This window comes from Manis pentadactyla, chromosome 19 (assembly GCF_030020395.1).
Source record: "Manis pentadactyla isolate mManPen7 chromosome 19, mManPen7.hap1, whole genome shotgun sequence".
In the NCBI taxonomy this organism is placed as follows: domain Eukaryota; kingdom Metazoa; phylum Chordata; class Mammalia; order Pholidota; family Manidae; genus Manis; species Manis pentadactyla.
In genome coordinates, this window is record NC_080037.1 from 8,155,116 (window position 1) to 8,174,188 (window position 19,073).

At 43.5% G+C, this 19,073-nt stretch overlaps 1 protein-coding gene across 2 annotated transcripts; it reads right to left on the reverse strand.

Moving 5' to 3' along the window:
- Positions 1-2,939: 2,939 nt before the first annotated feature.
- On the reverse strand, positions 2,940-8,493 carry FCER1A (Fc epsilon receptor Ia). 2 transcript variants are annotated; one of them, XM_057494930.1, is made up of 6 exons: positions 8,383-8,472; positions 7,951-7,974; positions 7,133-7,203; positions 6,563-6,814; positions 4,819-5,076; positions 2,940-3,338 (listed from the first exon to the last, which is right to left on the reverse strand). In XM_057494930.1, the coding sequence occupies exons 3-6, from the start codon at positions 7,176-7,178 to the stop codon at positions 3,151-3,153; spliced, it is 744 nt and encodes a 247-aa protein (XP_057350913.1). In that variant the 5' UTR covers positions 7,179-7,203; positions 7,951-7,974; positions 8,383-8,472; the 3' UTR covers positions 2,940-3,150. The 2 variants fall into 2 exon arrangements, with proteins under 2 accessions (XP_057350913.1, XP_036778565.2); XM_036922670.2 differs by lacking the exon at positions 7,133-7,203 and having other exon boundaries at positions 8,383-8,493.
- Positions 8,494-19,073: the final 10,580 nt, after the last annotated feature.

The following is a 19,073-nucleotide window of genomic DNA, read 5'->3' on the forward strand; positions in this document are numbered from 1 at the left end:
CTATGACTGCATCACATTTCAACTTCTCTCTTTGCCCAGTTCTGCTTCCTTCATGCCCGCACAGGTATTGATGCTGAGGGCACTCCCTAATAAACGTGCTGCATTCAAATCTCTGCTTCAGAATCTGTTTCCTGGGGATCCTAATAGGCAACATTTTAGGATCCCATTTCTAGAACAGCAATTGGTACGTTGGAAAACTCAGATTTTCAGCCTTGACATAATGTAATGAAGGCAGAAGGCCAATGACTCCTATATTTTAACTAAAAAAATAATTCTGTCCTATTAATTGAACAGTATTTACTGTGGCTCAATTTATTTGGCAGCAGTGCAGTATTATCCTCTTGGAAATTGGTTAAAAAATAAAAATTGGAATTTTTCTCAGAATCCTCCTTTGGATTTTAAGACAAAGTGATTCCTTTGTCTTAAAAAATTTCATTCTGAGCAATTTCAATTCATTGGTACCCTTACCTTACAGTGAGATTGCTGACCACTCTCAGTGATATTTTTTAAATTGCAAATAAAGGAAAGGCTAAAAGTGAGTGCATGTCATGCCAGTTTTCAAGAAGGGAAAGAGCGCTGTAGGTGGTAGAAATAAGCAGACTTCATAGTGATCCTGGGTACATTTGTAGAGTAAAAGGTCTGCAGTGAGAATGTCCTGGAAATTGATGGAAGCACCAGGTGGGGACTTGAGCTTGGTAACTGGCCAGAGCTGGGCAGACAACACAGGGCAGGAAGACGGTGCTCTCCGAGGGACCCAGGCTGGCAGGTGCCTCTGCCATTCTCAGCATAAAGCTGGCATCTCTGGACTCAAGCAGATGAACCTGTGGTCCCATTCCCCACTTAATGAGAAGAGGAAGAGCAAAGCCTTTCTCCAAGTACTCCGTGCCACAGCATACTGGCAAGGCGAGTCTTGTGTTTGAGTTTCTACTCTTGAGTTGGCCGCCAGTTGGGAGATACTAACTCGATTTTCAAAAAAAACCAATCCCTAACTATTAGAAATTCATAACAATTTGTAGCAGCCAATTTGAAATGGCAATTATACAAGAGAAAATCTGCTCTATGGACTGACCTAGACCAATTTGGTAAGAGACTGAAGGTAATGGAGAGCGCCCCGAGAGAGAAGCTGGGGCGGATTGTTTCTATTCTCATCACCTGTATAACATGCATACTCCCTCTCTGGCATAGACACAAAGTGTTTCATGTATATTAGAATAAAAATACATCTTTGTTAATGTCATACTTTGGGGGTCCACAAAATGCTCAAGCCCTAACTCTGTGTTCCACAGACAAGAGATGTATGAACATCAAGAAGAAAGAGGTAGAAAGAAATGGTAGACATAAGTCTGAGACACACCTGAAATTCAGATACGTGGAAGATGCAGTGAAGGGAGAGACCAGCGTGTGGAGGACAAAGGACACAGTCATGCCCGAGTTTTTGCGGAATGCATCCCGAGCCTTTGTGCCTAGGTAGTCGCCACGTGGGAACTGGGCTCCCAAGGAATGATTGACAAATGTCTGGGTTTAAAGGGAGCTGAGAGGCCACCTAATCCAAGCCCGTCTTTTTACAAAGAAGAAATGGAATCTCAGAGACCCCAAGTGACTTGCCACAATCACACAGCTCGTGAACAGTTGCTCAAACTTCCAGGTTTGGGCTCTGTCCGTTGCCCTTGCAAGCTTGGAGTGAGGATGAAAGGGGAAGTAAAGGTGAACCATGACCCTCATGGATCCAGAAAATCCCCCAGAAGATGGATCTCAAATTGATCAGGCTTGGACTTTCCTTATCACATAATCTCTCAATTCTTCAGTCGGGGTCATTTGGCCTCAGACCAAATAAAGGAGTAAATAACTTGCTCTCTGGCCTGATGCGTGTGATTCTCTGCCCAGAACACAGCGGCGAGACTACAGTTCCAAGGCTATAACCTAAAGTAGACCGCCTGTCTTTTCCTTAAGGGCAGGGTAAGTGTCCAGGAGCAGCGCCGAGGAGCCACCTGTAGGGACCTTTCGTGGCCCGTTATTGCAGGAAAAAATCTCCAGCCACCAGACCTATTGACTCGAAGCCAGGTGACAAGGCTGTTCAGTGGGAATCTGGTCATGTCTTAACTGTCCAAAATGACTTTTTTAAACTGGAGAGTGTTAAAGAAGTTCATACCCGATACTACATTTACTTTTTAAAGTGCTCCAATAATTCCTCTCTGTTTTGTGGCCCAGAAACATCCTTTGGAGAAAATGAGGCTTGTCAGTCTCACAGATATTTATAAATTTCCTCCCTAGGTTCACTTATTCCTTATGTGATTAATTGTCCTAAAGCAGAGGAGCTATACTGTAGGTGCTGAGACCCCTCCCTGGTGGCTCTGAACTCATGGTCAGCTCCGACGGTTTGTGGCCTCTCTTCCCTAGTGTTTTCTCCAAGCCCCTAGTATAACCATCTCCACGGGCAGAGGTGGAGTGGATGGGGAAGAGCAAGGATTAGGTCTTCGCCTGAGCTCTTACTTAGTCCTGGACTGTGTTCAGAGCTGAGAGTTCTGATAATTATTATCCACTGAAATTTCTCCAAGATGCTCAGTTTAGGTGCTGTAAGAGGTTATTCATGATGTGAGTTTGGGAGATCTCAGAGAGGTGAAACAATCACAGGGGATTTTAGACTGAGCTTCATCCCCAGAGTCCTGTGGCTCAAGACTGCCCCCAAGAACTAGGAGCTCACAGACAGTTAGTTGAAGAGAGAATACAACGATCAACTTCACCAGCATCCTCATCTCTAGCTCAGATTTATAATGGTTAAGAGAGAGCATTTCTTACAGAGAACTTCATGACCTTTGCCTCTAGAAGCAAACATAATCTAGCGAGCCTCAAAAACTACCTAGAAGCATCATGTTACATGGTTTCACACTTCTTTTATTCAAATTTTACTTCTAACAGATGCTAAAAAGTTAATCTATTCATTTTCAGATTTATTTAACGGATGTTTATTGAGCACTACTATTACATGCCATTTAACCAGTGTCAGTTGGTTCAATGAAACAGTTCTGTAAAGCCTGGAGCACAAACCTTTCTATGTACTTTCTATTGTGAGCTGTTTGACAATTGAGAAGCACTTGCTGGTACCCGAAGGAAATTGTTATTGCACATCTTTCTTGAGTGACACCAACTCTTTTAGGGGTCTGACTCAGGCTGTATTTCTATAAGTTTGCCGCTGTTCCTGGTCTTCTTATTCTTCATGAGCAATGCGAATTGCTTCTGGGTTGAGATTAACAGCCCTGTGTCCACAGCAAACAGAATCATCACCAAAAATGGGATAAGTAATTGTGTCCAGTAGTACTTGCTTTGGTCAAACGGAGAAGCTAGATGCAACAAGAAACATAACCACTATTAGGAATTGAAGAATGAGGCTCAGGGCTTCATCCTCCCTAGAAGAAGGGCCTGGCATAGTCTTCTGTCTTCTAGCATGCTATGGCCTCCAGAGGCAGAGAGAAAACACTCATGAATTCAGGTTCTTCAGTCTGTGCTTCCTGAGTCCTAGGGAGTCCTGAGTATCCCCAGCCCTAGCCCCTGTCTGACAGCCAATTGTCCTCTAGCCATTGTGCCCGAGGGGGAAGGTCACAGGAAAGATGACCCCTTTCTTGAAGCTGACAAGACCAACATCCACATATGATTTGGGGGTTGAAAGGAGATAGCAGGGGGTCACCAGTGTCTTATTTCTCAGTCAGTCATTTATTGTGTGCATGTTGGGTGAAATGAAGTTCTTGGTCTAGATCATCTTTAGGATACCTTCTAGTTCTATTTTGTAGTTTTGTTCTTCTGTTTGCAAAATACTTACTTGTGTGATTATTCTAGAATTACGGAACCCCAGAATGTTACAGCTAGATGTCACTTAGAGATCATGCAGACCACTGGCTTTCAACACTGGCTGCACATTACCATTTACCTGAAGGGGCTTTTAAAACACTGATGCCCAGACTTCGCTCCAGACCAATTATCAGAATCTCAAGGGAGGAGATGCAGACATCAGTGCTTTTTGCAGTCCCCCAAGCAATTTTAAAGGTGTCTAGACCTCCTCTTTATTTTACAAATAAGGATACTGGAAGTCCAGCAACAATTGAATAGCACTCAGGTCTCCAGCTGGTTAACAGAAAACTGCCATTAGAGCTGAATTCTGCCTGCTGGTCTCCCGCTCTGTTGGACGTTAGTATGAGCACAGGCTGCCAAGCGAAAAGTCCCATTTCCTCTTTGCAAAGCAAGTATTTCAAAGGCTCCCCCTCTTAGATGAAGTTTGGAAGAGCAGCCTCTGCCACTGGTCCCAGGAGGAGCCCACCTGCCTGTCCTCGCCTCCTCAAGCCCTGGGGCTCACCTCCCAGTACACGGTCCACAGCCTATTATTCACTTGCTGGTTTCCCTTCCCAGCCCTCCAATGCCAGTTTACAAGCTCCCCACAGCCTTTGTCCCTTCCACTTTGAAAAAACTCCCTTTCAGTTTGATAAATATGTGTTCTCCCGAGGAGCAAGAGATGACTTTGAGATCAAAACAGTAATTGCAATCTGTTATGCTTGGGTCGCGCTTAACAATTTACAAATCCATTCCACATGTATTACCACCTTCATCTTCATAAAAACTCCGTAGTGTGAGCAGGTGTTACTATCACCATTGAACAAGGAAGGAATCTGACAGAGACTGGGGTACACTGCACCTGAGCTCTCCTCACAGGGAGTCTAGTAGACTCTCCCAGGTGCCGCCGGGGCCCCCCGTCCTGCAGGCCGCGGCCACCTCGCAGACGTCCTCTCTTTCTTCCCCTGCTACAGACTTCCCTTTCCTCTACCAACTCACCTTTCATAACAGTAATTTTGAGGGGAATAGATGTATAGTTTATTCGCCAAACGAAGCCGGTGCAGTAATAGATGCCGTTGTCGTTCGCTGTGGCGTTGGCAATGTAGATGTCATGGTTCTCATACCAGTACTTGAGGGCCTCGCCGTTCCTGTAGTACGTCACCTTTTTGGTGGTCCGATTCTTCCAGCTGTGGCACCTGATGAAGAGCGGCTCACCCTCCATCACCACCTCAGCAGAGGCCTGGAGGAGCAGCCAGTCTGGAAAGTATTCATTATGTTATTTAACAGCGGATGAGTAGATCGATAGATGATAGATAGATAGATCATTGATAGATAGATAAAAGAGGTCGTGCACGGAGTATCAGAAACCATGGCTTATCATTAACCCATTTCTCATCTCATTGGGTCAATAAAAGTGAAATGTAAAATTAAGCTTCTAGCCTGTTTTCCACATTGATAAATCCTCTCTCCTCCTGCAAAGTAAGTCTGGGCCCAGAAAAGTTCTCAGGCATTTCTGCTGAGACCGTCCAAGGAAGGTCTGAGAACAGTATTCCCTTCAGCAGCCTTGTGGCTAGTTCTGGGCACTAAGGAGGAAGCCAGCCTACTCTGGATGGGCAGACCTAGTCTAGGGGAGTGTCTGTGTTGTCCCCTCTTACCTCAGAGGGACTCCCCAGTTCTAGTGTTAGCCACCATTGGCTCCCAAACTTCCTAGGAACATGTATCAAATTTGAATTAATTATTTGTATAATTACTTAATGTCCTTTTCCTTGTTTGGCTTTATACTTCAAGGGGTCAGAGGCCATGTCTATCCTTACATTATGTCCTCAGTCCCTAATACAATGCCTAGGAGTTGGGAGGCACTCAACAAATATTTGTCAATAATGAGTCAGTCAAATATGAGTCTGCTTCCATGGCTAACGTCATTTTAAGAACGGAAAAGCATTCACCAAGGAACTTTGAATGGAAATATGGTTGCACATTGTGTTTAGGAGCAATCCTTGAGGACTTTTCTAGAATCTATTCCAAGGAAATGGAGAAGCTATTCTATGCTGCTTTAGTTTGTATTTGGAATTTGCATATGGATGTTGAAACATCTCTTTTCACCCAAGAGAAAAGTATAAAATGTGTTTATACTTAAAATATATATATTTAAAAATTTGAAGTAAAATGTATCAGTGACCTAGCTAGGCCAATGAAATGATTACTTTGTTCATTTCGCATTTGCCAACTAACCCACACGTGCCTCAGCACGCTGCACTAATTGCTGGCAGCGGGGGAGTGATAAAGATGTAAGAAGTGGACACGAGACTTGTTCCTAAGTAAAAGGACATGAGGAATATTCACAAATTATCTATTAAAATGAAGAGTGCAACCTAATATTCAGGTTGTAGCACCTGGAAGCTGCAGAGCAAATCTTTAAATCAAACCTTTTGATCCTATTTCAGCTCTTTGCAGTGTTCACGTATCCAGTGTTCCATTTGACCAGATAGTATGCATTTGAACTTATGTAGAAGAGGTAGAGGTGAAACAGAGTAGAGGGAAAACTGGGAGACGGCCAGAAGGTTGAATGAAGGCCGAAGAGCAGGCAGGAGGCGTGGCGGAGGAAGGGAGAGACCCGTCTGAAGTGAGGCACCCGGAGTCCCCCCTTGTGCCCTCAGCTTTGGCATGACTAGCTTTCTCCCCATCTGCGGATGGGACATTCCTCACATGGAAGAATCTATATTTCCACCACCCTGAAACTTACCACTGAAGATTTGTAAGGACACAGGGTCGCTCCACATAAACTCTCTGTTCTGACATCTGTATTCCCCACTGTTGCTGACTTGGGCGTTCACGATGTCCAGAACTGAAGTCTTTGACAAAAAAATGCCGTTGTGGGTCCACTGGGTGGGGCTGTCTTCAATGGAATTGTTCACAATACATTTAAGGCTCACATTCTCTTCTCTAAATATTCTATTCCATGGGGGACTCAAGGACACCACAGATTTCCTAGGGTCTTTGAGAAGATCAAACAGTGGACAGATACAGAAGGAAAATAAAATTGAAAAATGTCCAGGCTCTAAAGTACAGACATACCCAATAGTCAGACAATCAATGGTCAGTCTACTCTAGTACTTCTGAAAATAAGAAACTGTCCTGATTCTGAGGATTACAAGAAGGAGGAAATAGAGTTGTGGCCCCAGGGAGCTCCCAACCTAGGGAGAAAGATAGACACAAATGCAGGATATCAGAAAACAAAAAAGTAAGCATACAAATTTACTATGTGATATCATCGGACAACTCACACTAATTCTCTTGATTTCAATTTCAGTACCTGTAAATGAGGATCGCAGTCCCCAGGCAGAGATGATGTCCGTCATGTGCAACCACAGCTCAGCATGCTGGCTGGTACATAGTAAGTGTTCATTAAATATTTATTGAGTGGATGAATGAGTGAATTATCGATGAATATAAAGGTGTTGGACTAGATGAAATATAAGGTCTCTGCCAGCTCTAAATTTTTATGACTTCTTAATTGTGAGTGGCTATGGAGTGAAAAGTAAGTGTCACTTCTACAAGGTAGTGAGAATCACCAAGAGGATCAGTCCCAAAAGGCTTTTGGGAACAGAGAGATGTGGTTCAGATTTGAACCACACCTGGGAAAGCCTGGGAAGTGGCTAGGTGGTAATGAGGAAGGGGTGAAGCAGTCGAAAGAGAAGTGGGCTTGGGTCCAAGGAATTTGTGTTAGAATCTAGTCCTTTCTACGCTGTGAAACCACCAGCAGATCGCTTAATCTGAGTGTCAGCATCCTCAGTTATAAAATGGCAATAATAATAACAACGATGATGATGTGAAAACCGCAGAGGTTTTGTGACAGTGCCTGAAAGAGAGGCTGGGATCCTTGGATGTTCCGCAGACAGGCTGTTGCATCAAAAGAAGTGGGGTGACTTGAGAGAATGGAGGGGTATGTGCAGCACTTTTGAATGAGGAAACAAAGGACGACGGGGCGAAGCGGCAACGGAGGTAGGTTGGACAGGGAGGAGCAGATGCATAACCGTCAGCAGACAGAGGGGATGGGCCGAAGGGAGCCATGAGGGCAGAACAATGTGCAGACGCACCGGCAGGCTGAGAGGACAAGGACAGAGGGCTCACCTGCTGACAGGATGTTTTCTGGAGCTGAAAAAGTTCAGAGAGGATAAGTTAGTGTCCTTCCCCTGCCTTCTGGGGCTCTTGAGCCCTGGGACCTGGGAAGCGGATGAGGCCTCCACCTGTGGAGTTTTAAGAGCCAACCTTCTCCTCGGGAATCTGACCCAGAGCGGGGGAGAGCTGCTCTCTGTGCTCGTCTCCTCGCCCTCGGGGAGATACCAGAGTGGCTGCCAGGACCGAGCTGTCAGTCCGCTTCCCCTCAGCTGTTGCTCAGCCCAGGTTCCCCTGCTCTCCTGCTTGTCTCCACCGCAGAATCCCGGGGAAACACTCCCTGGTTTGCGCACGGCCTACACGAGTCACCACGCAAACTGTTCCCACCCCAGCTGCTCCCCAGATCCATCTTGTCCCTCCAGGAGGGGTTGCTGAGCCTCTGCTTACCGAAGAACAGCAGAGCCGTCCACAGCAGCACAGGGCCTCCCATCAGAGTAAGCATCTCTGCCATGGCCTCCAGGTGCCAGCTGGGCTGGAGGGATCCGGGGCCTTTAAATAGACTTGCAGCCAAAAAGGAGAAGGAAGTGTTCTCTGTACCGTATCTGGTTAACTCATCAGCTGCGCCTGGGTTTGCCGCCTTCCCTGGAGATAATATTCAGTGCGGAGCCTAACTGGGCAGCTTTATATTCAGCCCCCTGTACTGTTCTCCCCGTCCCAAGCCAGCAACTGCTCACGTCCTGCTCGCTAGAATTCCCAACCCCCCTGGCACCTCACTTCCTGCTGATACCTTAGTCTACAAGCTCAGATCTTCATCTGATTCCCTGACGATCCTCTTTCTGACCAGCCAAGCTGGACATGTTTCTGGAGACTCTCCCCTCCCACTGGGGCCTGATGGAGCTCACAACATAGGAAGGCAGAGTTAAACAAGAACTTACAGGGATGTGGGTCACATAATTGACTCTCTTTTCTTTCCCAGATTCTGCCCAATCTTTTTTCCTCCAGCATGATCTCCCTTTTCTCCCTAAACCCACATGAGCTCTCTTCCCTCCAGGACCCCTCTGACTGTTTATTCTGTTTGAGATGGTCTCCTTCCTCCAGGATTTGGTATTGATGATGACACTGGAGCTGACCCCGCCAATATCTACAGTGGTTTGCCATTCACAAAGCTTTCTTCACAGGCAGTATTAGATTCAATCCTTACCAAAACTCTGAAGTAGGCAGGGGCAATACGCAGACAGTGATGTCCCCTGCCATTGTACCATGCTTCCTCACAGGGCTGTTGAGTGAAGTCTACTGAATTGAGCATGAAGTTACTCCACGTAAAGATCTAACCAAAGCTTCCAGCTTCTATGGTAATAGCAAATATAGCACTACTAACAATTCATAAATAGAAAGTTTCAGATAAGAAAGATTAGTGACTGGTCCCAGGTCATGCAATGTTTTAGCAATGGATCTTTAAAGAAAGCAACAGGTTATTTTGAAAAAATCAAAGTTGTTTGTGTTTAAAGATCTGAATTCAAATAGGGACAATAATGGTATCCGTACCACAGCTTTATTATAAGGTTTAATAATTTAATAAAGGTGGAAAGTACATAGCACAGCATCTGGTATGTAAAGGATGCTGAATAAAATATATCATCCCCTTCTTTTATTACTATTATTTGAGACTCTTAGGAGAAACATTCATCTCAACTGGGTTAAGGCCATTGGCCACCACATAGGATGCTTTATTTGATAACCAGTATCTGATGCCAGTATAATTCATGTAAGTGATTTCACGCCTCTCCATAGTCACGAAAAAGAGAAAAGACTAGAACATAAAAGATTGTTTGATGGAGGTGGGGGAGGGAAGGAGAAAGAAGTGGGGAAGACGCAGCTTTCAAGGTGCTGTCGGAGACAATATTTGAATACCAAGATCCCAAAGAGACAGGTTCCACTTTATTGGGAGTGTATCCAGGCGACGTGGAGTTAGGACAATGATCCTGCAGTGAAATTATCCTTCAGCGACAATAGCTTGTCTGTGACTCAACTAGTGTATTTCAAGGCCTCCTCCTAAGGCGCCACAGTGCGCCAACATCTGCTGCTTGAAGGGGATGGACAGGAAGTGCAGCTCGAGTGAACTGCTTCCTGCTTTGGAGAGTGTCAGCTTTGGTGTTAGAGAGACCACTTTTGTTTGCTTTGTCATCCATCCTAAAGCTTTTGTTTCACAATCCAGCATTGAAATGAGGGTAGTGTTTGGTAGCAGTGATGCAGATTGAATAGATTCGACACAAGCAGCTCATTAAAGCCCCAGATACCAACCGAACCACCCATCCATCCCCGGCTAACGTCAGGAAGAGGAAGCCCTGTGCTGATTCCCCCGGTATACATGTACCCAAAGGAGCAAAGCGAGAATTCGGAAGGAACACATCAACCCTAAGAGGAAAGAACAGCTCCATTCCATCCTGGCGGAACTGGCAGAGGTACCAGTTGAATTCCACACGTCCTTTATCTTACAAATAGAATTTTTAAAAGTCCTCCAAATTTTATATCCACTATCTAGGTGGAACATGCTGTTGATATCTTGTATCTCTCCCGTCAGTATCAGAAACATGTGCTCAGGAAATGAGTGGAGTGCGTCTTAATCTCACTTCTTATGACGAGCTTCGAGTCTGGATATTTCTGTGTTTAACGCTCATAAATAGCACTCCTATCCCCAAATGTTGACCTATTGGTTCTTGGAAATCTTCATTTGTATTTCACTTTGTAGCAGTGGAGAAAGAAACTTAAATGGCCATGCATGCTCTGTAGGGCCTTCAAACTGCAAGGTGTCCCTACAGGTAGATCCAGAGTCAAAGGGTTTTTTTTTTTTTTATCGTTAATGTACAATTACTTGAACAACATTATGGTTACTAGACTCCCCCTATTATCAAGTCCCCCCCCCACATACCCCATTACAGTCACTGTCCATCAGCACAGTAAGATGCTATAGAATCATTGTCTTCTCTGTATATACTGCCTTTCCTGTGTCCCCCCCACCCGCTATATTATGTGTGCTAATCGTGATGCCCTGTATTCCCCCTTATCCCTCCCTTCCCACCCATCCTCCCCAGTCCCTTTCCCTTTGGTAACTGTTAGTCCATTCTTGGGTTCTGTGAGTCTGCTGCTGTTTTGCTCCTTCAGTTTTTTCTTTGTTCTTATATTCCACAGATGAGTGAAATCATTTGGTACTTGTCTTTCTCCACCTGGCTTATTTCACTGAGCATAATACCCTCTAGCTCCATCCATCTTGTTGCAAATGGTAGGATTTGTTGTCTTCTTATGGCTGAATAATATTCCATTGTGTATATGTACCACCTCTTCTTTATCCATTCATCTACTGATAGACATCTTAGGTTTCTTGGCTGTTGTAAATAGTGCTGCAATAAACATAGGGGTGCATATGTCTTTTTCAAACTTGGGCTGCTGCATTCTTAGGGTAAATTCCTAGGAGGGAAATTCCTGGGTCAAATGCTATTTCTATTTTTAGTTTTTGAGGAACCTCCATACTGCCTTCCACAATGGTTGAACTAGTTTACATTCCCACCAGCAGTGTAGGAGGATTCCCCTTTCTCCACATCCTTGCCAACATTTGTTGCTGTTTGTCTTTTGAATGTAGGTCACAGAGTCAAAGGTTTTTGACAAGAACTTTTGTGATTTGGGACATGCTGGCAGAGGAGGGATCAGTGCACAGGGTATCTGAGCCTTTGTGCCCTTCTCCAAACTTGGGAAACAGAAAGAAGGGCCAATCTACTGGTTTCTTCCTCTCTATGTGCTCTAACACCAGGCAAGGTCCATATAAAATAGAATGTGAAATGATAAAAAAGCAAAATAGCTGTCTGCTCATGTGTGTATGCTCTTGATAAATATCGATCTCTCCCTGAGGACCAGGTGCCAGGTTACGTATGCAACATGTGTTGTCTGCTGAGCTCCGCCTACCAACTTTATGTCGTTAAAGAATGAGGGAACGAATGCACAGAGAGGTTGAGCGACTCATCTGGGCATGCAGCTCCTAAGTGAAAGTTAAGATTTGAACCCAGGCCAACTGGCTGAACAGCCTGTACTCATGGCCACTTCCATATAATGTGTATCCACCCAATTGTGCTTGAAGTACACATGCATTCTTAGTCCCCATGCAGAAATGCCTTGGATTCCCAGGGGGCCATAACCCACAACTGGAGCAATCACCGATGTAGTCCGACCTCCTGCTCCACAGTGCCTTTGCTTGGTTTTGGGAGGTCACTGCTAAGCCCGTAGCCAGGCAGTGCTGTCGGCTCTGCTGCATATCCGTTGTGCATATTTCATAGGTGTGCCTACAGACAAGAGGGGAGAGACTCTTGCCTTTTCATTCTAGACCCTTAGGTCCAGGAGGGCATCAGCTCCTCTGCCACTTGGAACAGGAGTTTGCTCAGGACAGAGCACCCAATATGGGTGCTGACTGTCTGGTGGATTTTCACAGTACAGTCAGTGGCTTTAATCCTTTCTTAAATTTCTTGTCCTGACCTGGATGGTTACCTGCTTTGTGTGGATCCAAAAGAAAGAAACAGAATCTCCGACGACTCCCAAGGTAAATGCCACTCAGAACGAGATGGAGACAGGGCAAGCTGCAATCTTGGGTGTAGACAGAGATTCTTCCCCCAAGAAAAGAAAAATGAGACTTCAGGAAATTATCCCCACGATGATACTTTCCCTTTCATTTTTAGAGACAAACTGCTTTCTAACATGGAAGGCACAATCAGTGGAATTTTTCACAGAAAGACAGATTTGGATGGAAACTAGCTGCAAAATATATTTTAAGCACCTGATTTTAATAACATAGGCTATTGCTCAAATTCAAAAGTGACCATACATTTGCATATTATCTGTAGCTAATATCCTGCACACTGTTTGTAGGCAAGTCCTACCAGACAGCCAATGAAAGGTTATCAGTGGAAGACCAGAGGTCAAAGGGTCTGGTTTAGGCACATTGGTCATATTCTGAGTGGACATAAACATGTGATAAACTAGAAAAAGATTTCCTAGCAATTGTTACAATTCTTGGGTATCCCCTAAAAGTATAAAAGACAGAGGAAATCCTTGAATAGGTCTCTTACATTTCTTGAGGGCTGGACCACTGACTGAGCATAATCCGTTCCGTTGTCACAGTGCATATGGTGGGTATCGGCACATCAAGCTGCCTGTCTGTGATGTGTGACCAGCCACTCACTTTCCAGATGAGGCACCTCTGTGGCATGTTGTAGTTAGGGAGCAGTCTGAACCGTAGGGTCTGCTCAAGCAAATTGACCATGACCTTTGCCTTATAAACTCCATGTTCCAGCCTAGAGACCCCAGAGGACCTCAGACTGACTCCTACCTCCCTTCCAACAGATACACGTGTTAAGGGAGCTGATCTCTCCTTCAGAGTGGGGACGACAGAATGATAAGGCTGCTGAGGAGATTTTCAGGGGGAATGGTGGTGGGTAAAAAAAAAAAAAAGTTTCATAAAATGCCGGACTATTATATTAAATTTTAAAATTTAAAGAATAAAAATGTAAGAAATATTATCCATGCATATTTTGAAGAGATTAAGTGCAGTACCGACGAAGAGTCCAGCCTTTGAACAGAACCGTGGAGTCTGGTTCCCAGCTCAGACCACTCACTGGCTACGTGGCTGCCAGCACATTACTCCACTGCTCTGTGCCTCAGCCTCCTCTCCGGTAAAATGGAAATAGTACCTGCTGATGTGAGTGTTACGTGAGTTAATACAGTGGGGGGTTTAGAACAGAAGCTGGCAGATGGTGGTATATTAGTTATTATTGTTGTTATGATTATTTTGTAAGGTGCCTCTGGACTTAAGAGCAGCAGAGACAGACGCCCCTGCCCCATGCTCCCGGTCAATCTGGAGGGAAAAGAGCTGGGGACCACGGGTGGGTCCAGAAGGCCAGGGGTGCAGCCCGCATCTCACATGTTGCAGATGGCACCTCGCACTCAGAGGCCTGAAAGGGAGGTGGGGCGTGGGGTTACTCCCTGGGGTCCTGAGGTCCTTCCCTTGTGGATTCTAGACAAGCCCTTGAGCCAAAAGTAGTGTAGGTCAGGTTTATTTTACCCTTCCTTCCAGAATTACACAGTTAGAAAATGGAAACAGCCTTCTTTTTTAGGAATCCCTTTAGGCTGTTGGCAGATAAGGACAAGAGGTCTTAACCCTGCCAAGGGCGTTTGCATTTTAATAGGTAAGTTTTGAAGCCCTAAATCCTTCAGGACAGGGCTAAGCAGTACTGGGACAAGTGTGTTTCTGGGGGATGAAGTGGGTGTGAGTGGGGGTTGGGAAACGAGGACAGAGGGAGTCATCTAAACCTCTCAGATCACAGTGACTGTGTTATCCCTGCAGAAGGCAATCAGAAAGTGTGTGTGCATATGTGTGTGTGTTGGGCTGGGAGTTGGGAGGAGCTGCATGTTGCCAGTCACAGCGACGGGTTTGCAGCACCCCTGTTCAGCATCTAGTGGGCACTGAACATCTCGCAGTAGCCAGGATAGCCTCGCATAGTAAAGAATCGTTCTGCATCTGCCCAAGTTTTGAGTGTCCAGCCAGACATTTTGTAATTACCTGAGCTTTGAATATGACTGTTTGACAAATAAATGCAAAGTATTTTTACATTTTTTTCACATACACTGGATATACTAGGAAGGAATCTGCCATGTATACTGAGGGAAGATTATTCTTTGCTTTTCCTGGAGCAGCGTCCCTGCATCGTTCCCTGTTGCCCCAGATGAGATCACCAAGTAGCTACCCGGTTCCTGGTAATTGTATTACCAACACCTGACCCTCACATCCTCTCTAGCTGTCACATTCATCAGCGATATATTTTGTTCTGATAAGGCTATTCATTTTATTCTTTATATTAAGAGTGGAAATTATATTGCTTTAAAATATATATATATGTGTGTGCAGGTAGGAGCCAGGTTCAGGTGCCTGAAACACCCACAATTTGGGGCCCCTCCTTTAAAAAATTGAATAGAAAATTATGCATACATCAGGTATTAGAACGATTATTTCTTTAGAACAAGAAAATAAACCACAACAAATCACAAAACATAAAAGCTGAAAAAAATGATATGAATATTATAAAATTCAGAAAAAATAACAATTAAAGTGCTGCTACACTCCACTGTAATACTTCTCTTTTCCTACATATTTTTCCTACCTACTCATCCATCTCTTTATCAGTGTACTCTAGTATCATTTTTTTATAGAGAAACTAGAAATGTGCTTCATTCTTGCCTCTAGCATTGCTGATCAGCATGCTAGATTTATTTTCTAATATTTATTTATTATTATCATCTATTTATTTTCTATTATTGATAGTTGAGGTGCATAGAAAATGCAATTTATATGAGACAGTCTTACCATCTGTAGTACTGCTACAGGTTTGTGCCTAACAAACACAGGAATTCTGATAAATTCGATATTGCTTTATTCCTCTCAAGAAAAGACAGAAACATCATGGTGTTTTTATAATGTATCGAACATAGCTGAGAATATTCCTGATGGGAGAGAACTTCCATTTCCACTGGACACAGAAATGAACTAAATCCTCTGCTTACAATTTTACACGCATCTGATGCCTGGAAACAGTTTTTGACAAGATTAGCTTCTGACTCCAGATATTTTGACCCTGGCTTTCCTTCACAGCCGCAAATTTCCAGTACTGGAGGGTGTGGTCAAGCTGCAGCCTGACCTTTGGCCCCCAGCAGCCACAAAGGGTGGCTCTTTGGTGGAGTTTTCCTGGAAGCGATTCCTACGCCAGGATCTTACCATGTCTTACCATACCTGGAAGTGACTGCGAACCACGTACATGTATTACACCAAACCAGATCCAAACATACCCTCCACTCAAGCTGTCCTTAGCTGAATCCCAATAACTTTCTGCCATTACTTCCCACACTGCCTGTGGGAGAGGAAGGGTGGCAGAGGGGAAGTTTCAGTGGGAAAAGACAGTGGTCTTATGCAAATGTGGCTAAAATATCTCGCTTTTGTAAATTTTACAAAAACGTATGACTTCTTCCAGGACGTTGAAGGGGCCCTTGCAAGTGAGGGGTCATGAGGCTAAACTCAGATTAGCTTCAACATACCCATCTCTGCTAGTTGAGTCCAAATCTACAAATTTCTTTTCAGGAAAACAGAGAAAGTGTTACAAAATGGGTCCCATAAAATGGGTTCTGATGGGATTTTGAAGAAGAGAAAAGGGCCAGAGGAAGGTGAAATTGGGGCAATAAACATAGACAGTTCTCAATAAACTTTTCTTTTCCTTCAAAACAGGCAAAATTATCATGCATTTCAAGAAAACATGGGAATTTGAGTGTCTGACCAGATATTTTAAAGCAATATAATCTCCACCCTTAATGTACAGTCTGGCATGTGATTTTGGGAGTACTGGAAATAGATGCAATGTTAGAAAACTCAGGACATTCTAGAGGCCATTTCTAGAGGCCAGTGTTTCTCATTAGGGATTTGCAAATTTTTTACATGAGAAAATTTGTACATCTTTCATTGGTGATTACCTAAAACTGGTATAAATACGTTATGGATCGTTCAGATGGCCATACCATAAGCAAAAATGACCGCTTGATTTCAGTGCCCCTATTTGCTTTTGTTTACAGTTTGCAAGTGCACCCAGGGACTGTCAAATTCAGTCATGCTGCACCCATGAAAGTGGGTTTGAAAAGAGGAAAGTGGAGAGAAGATTGAACCAACACAAGGTCCACCACAAAATAGGCTGCAGGACCCAAAACGACACTCTTTTGCTTGTTTGTTTCATTGAAGTATAGCGGACAACATCCTATTAGTTTCAGTTGTACATCATGATGATTAAGTATTTTTGTACATCATGAAATGATTCCTGTAAGTTTCGTTATCACCTGTCACCGTACAAAGTTGTTGCAATATTATTGACTATATTCCTATGCTGTACATCACATCCCTGTGACTTGTTTATTTTATAACCAGAAGTTTGTACCGCTTCATCCCCTTCACCTTCATCCCCTTTACCTGCCCCCACAACACCTCCCCTCTTTGGCAACAGTTTGCTTCCTGTATCGATGAGTCTGTTTCTAAAACAACCCTCTTTATCACAGCTAATACCGCAGTCACATTGCTGAAAGATCGGTGAAGAAAAGCCTTTTTTCACATGACTCACGGAGCAACAGTTAATTAGGAGGAAAGTATAAGGGTAAATATGAAATAATGAACTTTTGATATTTCCAATTTCTAAATTGGATTTATATCAACTTACTATGTATTTTGATAATGTCAAAATGCTAATCTTATCTTTAAGAGGAAAGAGAGCTATGTAGAGTTATCAAGGGCCATCTCATTAAAGGTAGCATTTGAACAGAGATTCCTGGTAGTATTTTGGTTAATTATATGCCCTAATTTCCCAGAGTTGAACAAACTAAGTCATGAAGTATGTTAGTATCATTTTGTGCAACATGCTTTTCCAAATAGGCAATCCCTAAACTTGAATTATTATGGTGAAATATAAGAATGGCTTAAATATAGATCCAGAACTGATACTTGATCATTCTACCATTAAACCCAACACTAAGAAAACTTTTTTTAGCACATTATTCATCACATGCATTCATTTCCTTATTTGTTCAACAAGCATTTATGTGCTAAGCATTCTGTAAGTTGCTGGTAATACAAAAGAGAATTAGATAGAAGCGTATGGAATGAGACCTCTGTTGGAAAAGATAGACAATTAACAAGTAAATAAAGTGGTAACAGTGTGTAATTAAAATTGGTAAGAAGTAAATAATCTCAAGGGCAATTTATTTTAGTTAAGGAAAGCCTTTCAACAAAATGACTTAAACTATGAGATGGAATAGACCACACTGAAAGCTGTGGTGAGAATATTTCCACGAGTAAGAAGTTTAAAGTCCCTATAACAAGAAAAACTCAAGAACTCTAAGAATTAAGACAAGTGGGTCTGAAGCATAGTAGTAAGCAAGTGGGGACAATGGCATAAAATGAGATTAGATATGTGTATAGGGGCCCAATGGTGAGGACTTAGGAGTACATGGTAAAATGTCAGGATTTTATTTGAAGGGTCATGAAAAGCAGTCGAACTGTTTTATGCAAGGGAATATACACACACATGGATATACATGTCTGCGTGTCCACACAAATATATATTGCCTCGGTTTAAATGGTTTGACGGCTTTTCATGTACATATACATTACAGGTGTATATGTACACACATACGCATACATACCTACATAACAGACAAGCCGGTGGCTTTGAGGCATATATTGCCGAGAAAGAGGTCCCAGGACAGAGCCATAAGGAATCCCAGTATTTGGAGGACAGGTAGTCGGAGCAGGCCCAGAAAAGAAACCAGAGGAAGCAGCAGTAGGGAAGAGGAATCCCGGAGAAGTGTGCCGCTGAAGCCAGGGGAGAGTACAGGTCCAGAGGAAGTGGCTGGTTATATTGAATCATACTGAGAGGTAAAGTAAGATAAGAGAGTAAAATTATTCTTCGGATCTAGCAATACGGAAAAATTTGATCTAGCAATATGGAAATTTTGGGGGGGACCTTAACAGTGGCAACTTCAGGGGATGAGCATGCATGGAGGCCAGGTTGAAGAGAGTTGAAAAATGAATAGGAGGTGGAGAAGTAGAGCCCGTATGTGTAGATAACTTTCTGAGTTTTGCTGTGGGCTGGTGATACAGGAAGAGTCAGGGTTATGAGAGGGGGTGTGTCTCATAGCAGACGCTGGATCCTATTGGTCAGCTGATAGGAATAATCCAGTTAGGGACAGAGAATGAGGGAAGGCAAAGTTAGACAGTTGAAAGAGTTAAGTCCTTGAATAAGCAAAAAAGGGAGAAATGGTTTTTACTCATTCAATTCAATTAATAGTTTTGAACATAACACAGGTATTTCTGCTCTAACGTCATGCGCATTTATTTTAAAAAGACCTTGCATTCTGCAAAAATGCACACTAAAAACAACAAGTCTTTGGATGGAAAAATACTGTGGCAGACCATGCCAGGACTGTAACCAGACACTGAAATCAACGTCAACATTTCTACTCACTAAATTCAGCAGTTAAAAAGATATGTTATATTTCTAATATATGAATAA

What these genes read in the sequence shown, in the direction of transcription:
- FCER1A (XM_036922670.2), bottom strand. Translation starts at nt 8,446, where the DNA reads ATGGCAGAGATGCTTACTCTGATGGGAGGCCCTGTGCTGCTGTGGACG. An exon ending in GTCCTTACAAATCTTCAGTG is followed by an intron (nt 5,077 to 6,562) that starts GTAAGTTTCAGG and finishes AATACTTTCCAG; the next exon opens with ACTGGCTGCTCCTCCAGGCC. An exon ending in CAAAATTACTGTTATGAAAG is followed by an intron (nt 3,339 to 4,818) that starts GTGAGTTGGTAG and finishes TGTTGCATCTAG; the next exon opens with CTTCTCCGTTTGACCAAAGC.